This window comes from Sciurus vulgaris (assembly GCF_902686455.1).
Source record: "Sciurus vulgaris genome assembly, chromosome: 9".
In the NCBI taxonomy this organism is placed as follows: Eukaryota; Metazoa; Chordata; class Mammalia; order Rodentia; family Sciuridae; genus Sciurus; species Sciurus vulgaris.
Genome location: NC_136469.1, coordinates 83,776,413 through 83,791,579, shown reverse-complemented (window position 1 = coordinate 83,791,579; position 15,167 = coordinate 83,776,413). Strand labels below are relative to the sequence as shown.

At 37.8% G+C, this 15,167-nt stretch overlaps 1 protein-coding gene across 13 annotated transcripts in view; it reads right to left on the bottom strand.

Annotated features, from left to right (window-relative positions):
• The window catches only part of CCDC158 (coiled-coil domain containing 158), a 101,812-nt gene that overhangs the window by 11,327 nt on the left and 75,318 nt on the right, over positions 1 to 15,167 (bottom strand). For 12 of the 13 annotated variants that reach the window (XM_079152695.1, XM_079152698.1, XM_079152691.1 and 9 more), the window contains one exon: positions 14,303 to 14,461. In XM_079152695.1, coding sequence (XP_079008821.1) covers positions 14,303 to 14,461 — 159 coding nt within the window. The remainder of the gene's footprint in view (positions 1 to 14,302; positions 14,462 to 15,167) is intronic. The other variant, XM_079152699.1, reaches the window with a different exon arrangement.

The window sequence follows — 15,167 nt, the reverse complement described above, 5'->3', positions numbered from 1 at the left end:
CACTTAGCATGATATTCTCCAATTTCATCCATTTGCCTGCAAATGCCATAATTTTATCATTCTTTATGGATGAGTAATATTCCATTGTATATATATACCACAGTTTCTTTATCCACTCATCAATTGAAGGGCATCTAGGTTGGTTCCACAGTCTGGCTATTGTGAATTGAGCAGCTAGGAACATTGATGTGGCTGTATCTCTGTAGTATGCTGATTTTAAGTCCTTTGGGTATAGGCCAAGGAGTGGGATAGCTGGGTCAAATGGAGGGCCCATTCCAAGTTTTCTAAGGAATCTCCACACTGCTTTCCAGAGTGGCTGCACTAATTTGCAGTCCCACCAGCAATGTATGAGTGTACCTTTCTCCCCACATCCTCGCCAACACCTGTTGTCGCTCGTATTCTTGATAATCGCCATCCTAATTGGGGTGAGATGGAATCTTAGGATGGTTTTGATTTGCATTTCTCTTATTACTAGAGATGTTGAACATTTTTCCATATGTTTGTTGATTGCTTGTAGATCTTCTTCTGTGAAGTGTCTATTCATTTCCTTAGCCCATTTCTCGACTGGATTATTTGAATTCTTGGAGTAGAGTTTTTTGAGTTCTTTATAGATTCTGGAGATTAGTGCTCTATCTGAAGTATGATTGGCAAAGATATTCTCCCACTCTGTAGGCTCTTTCTTCGCATTGCTGATAGTTTCCTTTGCTGAGAGAAAGCTTTTTAGTTTGAATCTATCCCAGTAGTTGATTCTAGCTTTTATTTCTTGTGCTATGGGAGTCCTGTTAAGGAAGTCTGATCCTAGACCAACAAAGTGAAGATTTGGACCTACTTTTTCTTCTATAATCTGCAGGCTCTCTGGTCTGATTCCGAGGTCCTTGATCCATTTTGAGTTTAGTTTCGTGCATGGTGAGAGATATGGGTTTAGTTTCATTCTGTTGCATATGGATTTCCAATTCTCCCAGCACCATTTGTTGAAGAGGCTATCTTTTCTCCATTGCATATTTGGCACCTTTGTCTACTATGAGAAAATTGTATTTATTTGGGTTTGTGTCCGTGTCCTCTATTCTGTACCATTGATCTACCTTTCTATTTTGGTACCAATACCATGCCGTTTTTGTTACTATTGCTTTGTAGTAGAGTTGAAGATCTGGTATTGCAATACTCCCTGTTTCACTCTTCCTGCTAAGGATTGCTTTAGCTATTCTGGGTTTCTTATTCTTCCAGATGAATTTCATAATTGCTTGCTCTATTTCTGTAAGGTACGTCATTGGGATTTTAATTGGAATTGCATTGAATTTGTATAGCACTTTAGGTAGTATGGCCATTTTGACAATATTAATTCTTCCTATCCAAGAACATGGAAGATCTTTCCATCTTCTAAGGTGTTCTTTAATTTCTTTCTTTAGTGCTGTATAGTTCTCATTGTAGAGGTCTTTCACCTCTTTTGTGAGATTGATGCCCAAGTATTTTATTTTTTTCGATGCTATTGTGAATGGGGTAGTTTTCCTAATTTCTCTTTCTGAAGATTCATCACTTACGTATAAAAATGCATTGGATTTATGGGCATTGATCTTGTAACCTGCTACTTTACTGAATTCACTTATGAGTTCTAAGAGTTTTCTGGTGGAATTTCCAGGTTCCTCTAAATATATAATCATGTCATCAGCGAACAAGGATAGTTTGAGTTCTTCTTTTCCAATTCGTATCCCTTTAATTTCTTTGGTCTGTCTAATTGCTCTGGCCAGAGTCTCAAGAATGATGTTGAATAGAAGTGGTGAAAGAGGGCATCCCTGCCTTGTTCCAGTTTTTAGGGGGAATGCTTTCAGTTTTTCACCATTTAGAATGATATTAGCCATGGGCTTAGCATAAATGGCCTTTACAATGTTAAGGAATGTTCCCACTATCCCTATTTTTTCTAGTGTTTTGAGCATGAAGGGGTGCTGTATTTTATCAAATGCTTTTTCTGCATCTATTGAAATAATCATGTGATTCTTGACTTTAAGTCTATTAATATGGTGAATTACGTTTATTGATTTCCTGATGTTGAACCAACCTTGCATCCCTGGGATGAAACCCACTTGATCATGGTGCACTATCTTTTTAATATGTTTTTGTATGCGATTTGCTAAAATTTTGTTGAGAATTTTTGCGTCGATGTTCATTAAGGATATTGGTCTGAAATTTTCTTTCCTTGATGAGTCTCTGTCTGGTTTAGGTATCAGTGTGATATTGGCTTCATAGAATGAGTTTGGGAGGGTTCCCTCCTCTTCTATTTTATGGAATACTTTGAGAAGTATTGGAATGAGCTCTTCTTTAAAGGTTTTGTAGAACTCGGCTGAGAACCCATCTGGTCCCGGACTTTTCTTTGTTGGTAAGCTTTTGATGACTTCTTCTATTTCAGTACTTGAAATTGGTCTATTTAAATTGTGTATGTCCTCCTCGTTCAGTTTAGGCAATTCATATGTCTCTAGAAACCTGTTGATGTCTTTGAAATTTTCTATTTTGTTGGAGTATAGATTTTCAAAATAGCTTCTAATTATGTTTTGTATTTCAATCCTGTCTGTTGTGATATTTCCTTGTTCATTCCGAATTTTAGTGATTTGGGTTTTCTCTCGTCTTCTCTTTGTTAGTGTGGCTAAAGGTTTATCAATTTTGTTTATTTTTTCGAAGAACCAACTATTTATTTTGTCAATTTTTTGTATTGTTTCTTTTGTTTCAATTTCATTGATTTCAGCTCTGAGTTTAACTATTTCCTGTCTTCTACTACTTTTGGTGCTGTTCTGTTCTTCTTTTTCTAGGGCTTTGAGCTGTAGTGTTAGGTCGTTTATTTGTTGAGTTTTACTTCTTTTATTAAATGCGCTCCATGAAATAAATTTCCCTCTAAGTACTGCTTTCATAGTGTCCCAGAGATTTTGATATGATGTTTCTTTGTTCTCATTTACCTCTAAGAATTTTTTAATTTCCTTCCTAATATCTTCTGTTATCCATTCATCATATAATAGCATATTGTTTAATCTCCAGATGTTGGAATAGTTTCTGTGTTTTACTCTTTCATTTATTTCTAACTTCAATCCATGATGATCTGATAGAATACATGGTAGTGTCTCTATCTTCTTGTATTTGCTAACATTAGCTTTGTGGCATAATATATAGTCTATTTTAGGGAAGGATCCATGTGCTGCTGAGAAGAAAGTGTATTCATTCTTTGTTGGATGGTATATTCTATATAAGTTGGTTAAGTCTAAATTGTTGATTGTATTATTGAGATCTATGGTTTCTTTGTTCAATTTTTGTCCAGTGGTGAGAGAGGCGTGTTAAAATCACCTGGTATTATTGTGTTATGGTCTATTTGGTTTCTGAAATTGAGAAGGATTTGTTTGACATACATGGATGAGCCACTGTTTGGGGCATAGATGTTTATGATTGTTATATCTTGCTGATTTATGCTTCCCTTAAGCAGTATGAAATGACCTTCTTTATCCCTTCTGACTAACTTTGGCTTGAAGTCCACATTATCGGAAATGAGGATGGATACTCCAGCTTTTTTGCCGAGTCCATGTGCATGGTATGTTTTTCCCCATCCTTTCACCTTTAGCCTATGGGTATCTTTTTCTATGAGGTGAGTCTCTTGCAGGCAACATATTGTTGGATCTTTCTTTTTAATCCAATCTGCCAGTCTATGTCTTTTGATTGATGAATTCAGGCCATTAACATTCAGGGTTATTATTGAGATATGATTTGGTTTCCCAGTCATTTGGTTCATTTTTTAAATTTTATTTATTTATTTGTTTGACACAACTTGTTTCCTCCTTTATTTGACAATTCCTTTAGGATAATTCCTCCCTTTGCTGATTTGCTTCTTTGTTTTTCATCTCTTCCTCATGGAATATTTTGCTGAGAATGTTCTGTAATGCTGGCTTTCTTTTTGTAAATTCTTTTAGCTTTTGTTTATCATGGAAGAATTTTATTTCATCGTCAAATTTGAAGGTAAGTTTTGCTGGGTATAAGATTCTTGGTTGGCATCCATTTTCTTTCAGGTCTTGAAAAATGTTGTTCCAGGCACTTCTAGCCTTTAGGGTCTGGATTGAAAAATCTGCTGATATCCGTATTGGTTTCCCCCTGAATGTAATTTGGTTCTTTTCTCTTACAGCCTTTAAAATTCTGTCTTTATTTTGTATGTTAGGTATTTTCATTATAATGTGCCTTGGTGTGGGTCTGTTGTAATTTTGTGTATTTGGAGTCCTATAAGCCTCTTGAACTTGATTTTCCATTTCATTCTTCAGATTTGGGAAATTTTCTGATATTATTTCATTGAATAAATTGTTCATTCCTTTGGCTTGTTTCTCTAGGCCTTCCTCAATCCCAATAATTCTTAAATTTGGCCTTTTCATGATATCCCATAGTTCTTGTAGATTCTGTTCATGATTTCTTACCATCTTCTCTGTTTGTTCAACTTTGTTTTCAAGGTTAAATATTTTGTCTTCAATATCTGAGGTTCTGTCTTCCAGGTGTTCTATCCTATTGGATATGCTTTCTATGGAGTTCTTAATTTGGTTTATTGTTTCCTTCATGTCAAGGATTTCTGTTTGGTTTTTTTTCAATATCTCTAACTCTTTATTGAAATGATCTTTTGCTTCCTGTATTTGCTCTTTTAATTGTCGATTGGTGCGATCATTCAATGCTTGCATTTGCTCTTTCATCTCATCATTCAGTGCGTGCATTTGCTCTTTCATCTCATCGTTTGCTTCCCTGATCATTTTAATTATGTACATTCTGAACTCCTTTTCTGTCATTTCTTCTGCCATGCTGTCATTGGGTTTTATTGATGTAACATCTAGATTTGTTTGCAGCATTTTCTTTCCTTGTTTTCTCATATTGTTCAGGTATCAGTGGACCGCTGAGATACTGCAGATTTCCTCTATTGACTTACAATATCCCTGAAGATTTCTATATATATCCCCCCTTAGCCTTCAGTAGCCTGAAGTCTTGGAGGAAGTTGATAATGCGGTGCTCCACAAGGAAGCTGCCTCTCTAGGAGTGGTGGCCTTCAGGTGGGGTATAATCCCTGCTAGTGGGCAGAGGTGCCTCCACTTGTTGACCAATGGTCATCCAAAGGGGACGTAGGCTGCGGGCTGAGGCAAGGCCTGTTTGGGCCTGAGTCTCTGGTTTTACCGTCCTTTTGGGGAAACCTCACCTGGCAGAGAAGACTCACCCGGTGGGGAGGTGTCGCTGGTCAATTCCCTCCTAGAGGTTCCCCTCAATTTACAGCTACTGCCTGGGCTGGGCTGCCTTCCTCTGCAAAGTTCCCAGGGCCCAGCCCTACCTCCTGGGCCTGGGAGCCTCACCCTTTGCAGATGAATCTCCTTAGGCTGCCCCTCCTCAGAGAATCTGCCCGCAGGCCTGGAACCTTCGCTCCACCCTAAGCCTGTCTCTGTGCAGCTGTTCCACCAAGAAGCCTCCTAGATCCTGGGACCCTGCTCTGCACCTAATCGCCTGGCTATGCGGCCCCTCCTCTGAGCAGCCACCTGGGGCCCCGTACAATCACTCTGAGTCCCAGAGACCCGCCACAGGCCTCTTCCTCCAGACAGCCGCCCAGTATTCCGGTGCGGTCACTAGGAGTCCAAGAAACTCACTGCGTGCCTCCTCCCACCAACCACCCGTAGCCTTGGGCAATCAATCACTCCGAGTCGAAGTGACCCTCCCCGTTCCTCCTCCTTCTCCAGATAACCCCCCGGGTGTTCAGGAGCGGTCGCTCTGAGTGGCTCTGAATCCATGTGACCCGCTGCACGCGTCCTCTGGCCAACCGCCCGGAGCTCTGGTGCAGCCACTCGAGACCAAGCGACCCACCATGCTTCTCCTCCAGGCAGCCCCCCTGCGTTCACGAGCTGTCACTTTAAGTCCAAACAACTCACCACTCGCCTTCTCCTCTGAGCAGCCGCCCGGAGCTCTAATGCAGTCACTGCGAGTGCAAACGACCCGCCGCGCTCCTCCTCCTCCTCCTACTCCTCCGGGCAGGCCCCGGGGTTCAGAAGTGGTCTGAGTCCAAACAGCTCGCCACGCAGCCCCTCCTCTGGCAACCGCCTGTAGCTCTGGTGCAGTCACTCCGAATCCAAGCAGCCACGCTCCTCCTCTTCCTCCTCAGGGCAGGCCCCGGTGTTCTGAGTCCACACAGTTCTCCTCGCCACTACTCCCCTGGGCAGCCGCCGGAGCCCCAGTGGTTGCTCCAAGTGCCAGCGCTGCGCCGAGCGGCCTCCTTTACGGCGCTCCCAGTTGTCCGAGTTCACTGCTCCAGCGGGGGGAGGGGCGTCTCGCTGGCAGCTCTACTTCACAAAGTTTCCTGCGTTCCGGGACCACCGTCCCATCCGGGATGCCTTCCCAACGGGTGAGAGTCACCCGGCTGCTTTGAGTTGGTCCCAAGTGTCTCAATATCTCCTCTTTTGAATCCGGAGTCCTGGAGCAACATGAAATTCAGCCACCCTCTAGGCCGCCATCTTGAAAATCTCATGTTAGTTTTGACCTCAATATTGTAGTTTTAGGCTTGGGTATGGAAGTTTTTTCATATTTACTGGCAACTATTATAAATAAGCATTTATTACACAGGTTGAATATCCCTAATCAGAAAATCCCAAACCCCAAATGTTCCAAAATCCAAAACTTGATCTATAAGTGGAAAATTCCACACCTGACTTCTTGAAGGGGTTAAGTCAAAACACAAGTACACTAAAAATATCCTATAAAAATATCATATAAAATTACCTTCAACCTATACAAAACAAATGAATTTTGTGTTTAGACTTAGGTTCCATCCTCAAGATATCTCAGGTATATGCAAATATTCCAAACTCTGAAAAAATCAAACACTTCTAGTCCTAAGCATTTCAGATACGGGATACTCAACCTGCAAATTCTTAAAAACATAAGTAACTAAGTCATTTGCCATTGTAGCTTTTGTACTGAAATGAAACATTCTATGGAGAAAAATGAGTTTAGATTATGAACTTTATTCAAACTGTGGCTTAAAATGGGATCCTGTTCTGGACAAAGGATATTAAGAATATAAAAGAATTATCCTCTCTGAGGTGAAAAGTTTGCTTTGGCTTAAAGGAGATACAGTATATTAATCACATCTTTTATCATTATTGCTTTTTCCTTGGAATGTAATCATTTCTGGATTTCTCAAAGTAAAATAGTATTAATCAATGAGTATAGAGGTCTATTTTCTTAATTTTTTCTGACTTTAGCCTTTGAGACAACTGGCAATTATCAAGACATTCTCATTTTTAAAACCTAATTTTATAAAGAATTCTTTTGTCTTGATTATTTGATTTTAACAGTTTTTGTACTTATGAACACTGCCATTTTCTTAAGAGATTTTGGAACCAGTTTATTTTTGTGTTAACTAGAACACTGAAGTACGTAAAAAGTTTTATCAGATAATTTGTTGATTATATTGATAACACTTTTGGTTTTTGTTCTATTCTTTAACTTGTACTTCTTGATCCAACAAGTTTGAGGTGAAAACTAGAATTTGATATTTCTTTTACAAAGTTAACAGTTAAGTCATAAGTTCTTAAATGGTAAAGAAAGGCTTAAAATTTGGGAAGATTTTATTGGGCATAGCAATAATTGCACAAATAGGATAAATCATATTCAAAATAAGAGTGGTATAATTGGGAGTACAGAGCTAAAGGATCTTTCAGTTAAGTAGTATAACTGGAACTTTCGACTTTTAATCATGGCTTTTCTAAATGCATGGTCCAGTAATTTTATTCACTGTATTTAATAGCTTATTAATGTTTCTGCACCTCTGAGAATGAATTGTAAGTTAAATAATTGTCCAACAGCTCTAATTTTGCAATGAAACCAGATATTGAAATCAATTTGATATGTTCATAAGAAAAAAAAAAAGAAGTTAGTATACTCTATTCTGAGTGAGGCCCAATTGCCCCCCAACTCCCTACCAAAGTTTGTAATAGGCTTAGCACAGAAAGATCAGGATTTATTACAAGAAAGACATCTAATGGTTTCATGGTCTCCTAGGGTAACAGTCATATGGTAAGGTGGATAGTCTGGAGGCTTGCACCTTCTTCGTGGCCACCCATGAAGGAAGAGAGAAGTTATGACCATGCTGGTAAGGCAGCAGTTAAGTCCAGAGGTCATGGAAAGAGGGGCAGGAACTGCTGACCATTAGAGGCTCCAGGACCGGGGAGATGTCCCCTGGTCAAAGAGTTTCTGTGGCATGGGTGCCAATGTTCTGTTCTCTTTCGTTTGTTTTTTGGGGGGGATCCTGGACTGCAAGTTATACCAGGGGATGACATAATCACAGATTAAAAGAGATGCCTGATAATATTCTACATTCAAACCTGGCCTCATTACCAGCTGGGAGAATTAAAAAAAAAAAGCATCTCCAAAGGGGAAACAAAGCTACACCACACCCTAAGAGACTGGTTTTACAAAAGGGAGAGGAAAAAGAATGGTCAAAAACGCCGAATGTGTGAGAACTCTGCCTCCTATGCTCAACACGCAGGTTTCCCTACTCTGTAGCTGCCTACCTGATACCCATCTAAAATGTCAGCCACATGAGCAGGTGCTAAAATCAGTTTAAGACCAGAGAAGGTACGTGTCACTTTTAAATCCAGGCTGTTATGGGACTTTTCTCTTGTCTTCTGGGATTCTGCTCTTTCAGTTAATTCCTTCCTAAATGCTAGAGAACAGGAGAGACAGACGGAGGGGATCTGGAAAGGTCAGCTCTGCCAGGTCTTGGACCTTTTGGGGATATTTAAGAGGTCAACATTCTGTTTTGGGAATAATGTAGCAGGTGTCACCCCCAAATCACAGAGCCTCAGCTTCAGGAAGCTGATAGGGTGGCGTGAGAATGTCAGGGGATTTTCCTACTTCTCATGGGGTTTCCTCTTCTCTCCAGGTGGACATAGGGAAGAAAAATGAAAATATCCCATATGTACAAGCCTTCTTTACCTCAAGAACCATTTTCCTGAAAAACTTATGGGTTCCCATATTCTTTAAATATCCGGACTGATTCTAATCTGATCCAAAAGTGCACTCTTTTTCGGTCTGATGGAGATGTTCTGTGTGCTCTTTAATAGAGTAATTTTAGCTGTGCCATTCCCCTCCTCCCCAGAACTTGTGTATTTTTTTCTCCCAGAATTTGTGTATTTTTTTGAGCTCATGGTTTTGTGATGAATTCACGATTGATCCTACACGTCTAAATTTGTTCAGATCAGTCTTGTTTTATTTAACTATAGAATTTTTTTAGCCCTTTGTTTTTCCTTCTGTCTTTATTCAGAGGTTAATTATTCAAGGGAAAGCTCAGAAATCTGTTTCCTGTCAGTTTGTATGTCTGTTTTAGTGTGTGCCTGTGTACTGTATGTTGTGTCTACATGTGTGCTTTTGCCTAAATATTGTTAATGTGATACCAAAACTGGCACACAGATAAATGAGTGCTCATAAATTAAATTTAAAAAATAAGAATGGATCCAAATACCTTTTAGTTCACATGACTTAAACCTTTAAGAAAAAGTTCAATTTGAATTGGTTAAACAGATAAGAGGAAAAATATCTTTAAAATAATTAACCCATATGTTTTTCTTGGTAGTCAGCAATCAATAGAGTGTTGATTTCTATAAAATGTTTAAAGAGTTTTGTCCATTGCTTCTAGGGTTTTTCTTCAGTAATGAAAAGATGGCTTATACTGTTAACTATATTTGTCTAATATCTTGGTTTTCATGGGTAACCTAAAGTTAACAGTTAAAAAATGAGTAAATTAGGTTTAACAAATGGGATTAATCTTCATAAATGTTTTTGGAGGAGACATCTGATTAATTTGCAAATTAAAGTACTCTTAACTTCTTGAATCCTACAAGGTTATGTATATATTTGATTCTATTAAATGTGCTTTTATAACATGGTAAATGAAAAGAGGTTTTAAGATCATTTTATTTCTGGATCTTTAAGCAAGGTTACTAAGAGTTAAAATTTTGACAGGTGTAATTCTATATGCAAAGAGCACAAAAAGTTTCAGCTGTGTTTCAACTAAAGTACTGTAAATGGCATTATGTATTTCATCTTATTAAGAGGAGTAATAGGGGAAAATTCAGAAATTTCATAAGGATTGTTTCAGAATATAAATTTAAGAAAGGATCAGCAACCAGGAAAGAGATATAAGAAAGTTCTAAGTATGGAACTAAATATGTATGTTCAAGCTTTGTCTAAGTGCTATTTAAAAGCTTGTATTATAGAAATGAGATGCATCAGATAAGAAGTTTATTTTCCTAAACATATAAGAGATTTAAAGTTAAACTTCAATTTTTGTCAGTGTTGCTGACCTATGCAGACCTATAATTTTAGTTACCCTACACTGGATTCTAAATTTTTCTTTAAAAATTAAACTTGGTTAATATAAGGATATCAGTGTAATTGTGATGCTGTTACTGGGCTTCTATGTATATCAGAGGTATTCACATCTTCCAAGTATACAGTCTTTAAAATATACAGTTTAGGAGAATACTTTACCAAGCTGGCGCTTTGCAAACTAAAATTATCTATGGCAAATAGTCTCTTTCAGACTTATATTGGAATAATAAATTTAGTTGGGGATTTATTTATATCATTTATTATGTAATTAGATGAAAATAATGTCATTAATAAGTTATTTGTAAAATTTTGTGCTACCTTTACATTGGGATGGGAATTTAAATGTATTTTTGGAAGGTAATAAGGAGATCCTGATTTGTTCAAAGGTTGACAATGGGGAACATGAAAATATTTTTCCACTTTTCAGCAAACAGGAGTCAGGAACCCTTTTGGCTTGTTTGATTCATGTTTCAGATGTAATGCTATATCGTGTTAATTGATATTCATACTCAAGAAACAATATAACTTTGTAAAATAATATTTAAGAAAGAGGCAAAGATTAGCTTCAGAAATAAAATACTTTACCTAAGATTTGTCAAGAGCCCCACTTCACCTGAGTTAAGATTCTGCCTCTCACCTTATCCCATGTTAGGATGATTCCAAAGTAGGTTAGACTTAAATTTATTTGAAGTTGCATTCAAAAGATAGATTTTTTTAAAGATTATTGTGACCTCCAAATAACCAGGGATATAATACAAAACTAAGTAAAAGTTTGGGTAAATTGTAAAACATATGTAAGATTGTAAGAGAGTTTTAAAGAAAAGTAAAGTTTGTAAAGGATCTCCTGTGATTGAGTTGACAAATTAATGTGTCTTTGTGGAGTAATAACACCAAAGATATTAGTGTTATTATAGAAATTATGTTTCTGGTTCAAAGCTATTATACAAACTGAATATGTTTTTGGTTTTGTTCATTTGTATTTTAAGAAAAATACAAAATGTATTTATACCTTTTGCCTGTTAGTGTTGAAGAAGTACTCCTTCTAACAGAAGCTACTTTGAGATAAGCCACCACCTATAAGGCTATAAAGCTGACTTCTAGTACTAATACTAACCCCAGTTAAAGGGAAGGGATAACTATAAAATTATAGACATTAAAGTTACTTGTGAAACTGACCTGCTGGATGTTTAAAACCAAAAGGTGGAAACCAAATTAAGGAACTTAAAAGGGCCAAGAAAAAAATAGTCAATATTTTGGCCCTTTCTCTCTAAGGTCAGCTAGGACCCAGGAAATGATGGGACAATCTAAGCATCCTACAACTATGGGTGAATCACTTGACCTCCTGATCAGGGGGACTGAAAGAACCCTAGAAAAAAGGAAGCCAACCAGTACACATTCTGCAAAGAGGAAGGTCATTGGAGAGGGAAATGTCCCTGATACTTCCAAGGAAGCCTCACATGGTCAGCAGGACTCTGACCTAGGCAGATGGCACAACTGGTAGAGGAAGACTAAAAGAGGAGGCTTCACACAAGCTCCCAAAGTGACCCCTGAGACTTGCTCTTTTAAAAAATATTTTTAGTTGTAGATGGACACAATACCTTTTTTCTATTTATTTATTTTGTGTGTGGTGCTAAGATTAGAACCCAGTGCCTCACAAGTTCTAAGCAAGTACTCTACCACAACCCTAGCCCAAGACTTGCTCTTTTAAATGTAATTTGGTGTTCATTTGAATCAGCCTCACAAAGAATAAGGATACAGAAAACGTTTTATGCATGAGTGTCTGATAATAATAATCAGAAGAGACTGCTAAAATGATGTTTGCCTTAAGCTAATTTTTCTGATCTGACAGACATGCTAAAAAATATCCAGATCTTGAGATAGGTACAGGAAAATGAAACTATTTACACTTACTTACCTAACCTCACTTGGCTGTTTCCACTGTTCAGACCTCTGGTAAGTATACTTCTGTTCCTATTGCTCAGGCTGGGTCTTTTTAATCTAATAAAACCTTTATCTTACAAATTACAACAATTCCATGTTAAGAGGAAAGCAACACAGGAATATCAACCCATCCCTGCAACTGAGAACCAGTGTCTATCTCCTTTAGCACAGTCAGGATGAAACTTATGTTCCCCAGCTAGGTAGGGTCATTGACTCTTGCCAGCCTGAAGCAGCCATAAAAGAGAGATCTTCAACCCTCACCAACCCTTAAGATTATGGGATTAAAGTCTAGGGATTTAGGATAAGAAGAGAGAAATATGGAATCTTAAGGGAAACACCCTTAAGCATTGAAATGCATAATCAAGTCATTGAGATGCAGAAAACACAGTTGTAAACTTTGGTCCACACCCTTGGCCCAGGCCCTCATAAAATGAGTGAAACACTCAAGCACAGGAAAACTGGCAGGAAATTGTGTAGTTTCAAACTGGATCCACCTCCAGTCTGGCACCTGATACAGCTCTTCTATAAATATTGGACCCCTAGCACAAGTCAGGGCTACTTCTCACTTTTGAGACAGCTCACATTCTCTCTTGAATGTGTATCTACCTTCCTAAATAAACTATGTCTATGCCTTTGTCTGGCTCATGCTGAAATTCTTTCTTCAGAGACATCTATTCTCCCATGATATCCTGAGTTGCTAGAATTACAGGCATGCACCACTGCCACCTGCCCAAAGACACTTTAAATTTTTTAAAATGCCAGAAGAATAGCTTAGAATTGTAAGAGATGAAGGACACAAATACAAAAAACAAAAAAGTGAATAAGAAAGTGTACTAAAATGTAATTAGGTTCTAATTTTCATATTTTTTTTAGGATCTAGAAATGTTCATGGCATGGAATTTCAAAAATCTTGAAGTTTCAAATTTCAAAAGAACTGACTTGATGATGAGGTAACTGCAGAGTGCCACTTATGGTCTGTAAGAAAACCAGACTTGGTTGGACTATTAAATAGGGAAATCTGGCTTCAGGAACTCTCAATTATGGAAGATTGTTCAAGATTGCCTGAAGCATGTGAATACCCTGCCTTGGTTCACCCCTGAAGTCGCGAATGCAAGTCATGGTTCTGGGAACGACAGGCTAGAGTCAAAGGGTTTGCTTAACTCCACTCCTTACCATGTTTTTCACGGAAGAAGCTTCTACCAGCCCTGCTTTGATCTGTACAGCTATAAATAAATCAAGCCAGGGCTCCTTCATTGGTTAGAGCCCTTATGGATGGCTCAATCATTCTGTCTTCTGTTATCATTTATGATAAATAAATTTCATTAGCCTTTTATTTCTTAGCCAGCCCATCTCTTCTACAGGAACCCTTTTCCTCAACCATGCAGGACACACAGTGAGAGGCAACAACTTGTCAGGTACATCCCTTGTCAATGGGCATGATGCCATAGAGCACAGAAGGTATTTGGTCATTGTAATACATGATGAGAAACATTTCAAATGCAATCTAACACACATTCAATACCAATGTATTTATTAGGCACTTATTCTATATCAAATCAGTTTTTTCCATCTGTCTTGTCAAATAACAAATAAACTTAAATATTAAAAATGGGAACATTTTGACAAGCTTATGTAATAGACATTTACATTTACAAAGGCTGGGACTGAAGGAGAGTCATATTTTAAAGGATGTAAATAAAAGTCACTCAGAGTATTTTTTAAAAGACCCCAAATCTTATAAAATAGAGGGTAAAATGTCCATTATTTATATCAGAAAATACTTCCATATAATACCTATGCAAATTTTACTAAGACTTACATAGGTGTTCACAGTCGCTGTTTTATTTAAGACCATTAACACAGCATCAATTAGAGCTTGCATAAAAGATCAGCAGGCAAAATCTTATTAATTCTGACTATGGAAAAGAACTTTAAGATCACCAGAGTAAGAAATCAATTAATGCCATCAACTATATCAGATTATTCTTACCTTTAACGGAATCAGGTGAATGAATAGATTTGGAGGATCTATATTGTGATGCGGAACCTACTGACTCTTCAGCTGAACTAGTCAGGAGTGAATGCACTGGAGACTTCTTAGTAGAACAATTAAATGAACGGGAAGCTGAATTTTTCACCGATGGAGCTGCTGAAATTTTGCAAGAATAAAAATAAAAGAGTGATCAAAAATAGCATACTATTTCAATCTTTTCTATCAGGAGCTTACTTTTATACAGATAATTTTGTTTATAATTTCCTAGAAATGAGAGGGAGGTCTGTCTCAATTATCCTAATGATTAATAATAATGAATGATCAGCAATCTGAAGTGATGAGCCCCAATTGAGATCTTGTTCAAATACAGAAACCACACCTGCAGGCCAACACATAGAAATATTAATAAGCACCATCAAGGCCTATTTCAAATGTAAAGGGACATAGGCTGGGAACACTCCAGTCAACTCCTTTGTCCCAGAGTTGGGAAAATGGGAAGGTAGGGGTGAACCCATATGATAGATAGGTGCTGTTTTCAATGTCTATTTTACATAGATTTTGATCAATGATTTTGGTGCTGCTTTCAAAGTCTGAACAGAGATTTTGCTCCATGCTCTACCCAGAACCACATAAAAATTCCTAAGTTAGCATACCAAAATGGGTTTTTCTGCTATTAGGTCCCCTCCCACATGGTGGGAGTTCTGTCTCTTTGTGCTTAAATAAATCCTGCTCTATTTTTCTTCCCTTTCATGATTGTACATGGATTTTACTCTTCAAAATTTACAAGACAAGAACCCAGAAGAAATTGGCAAAAGGGGGAATCTAGTCTAATCTTAAAACTCCTGTTTCCCTATTTCAACCT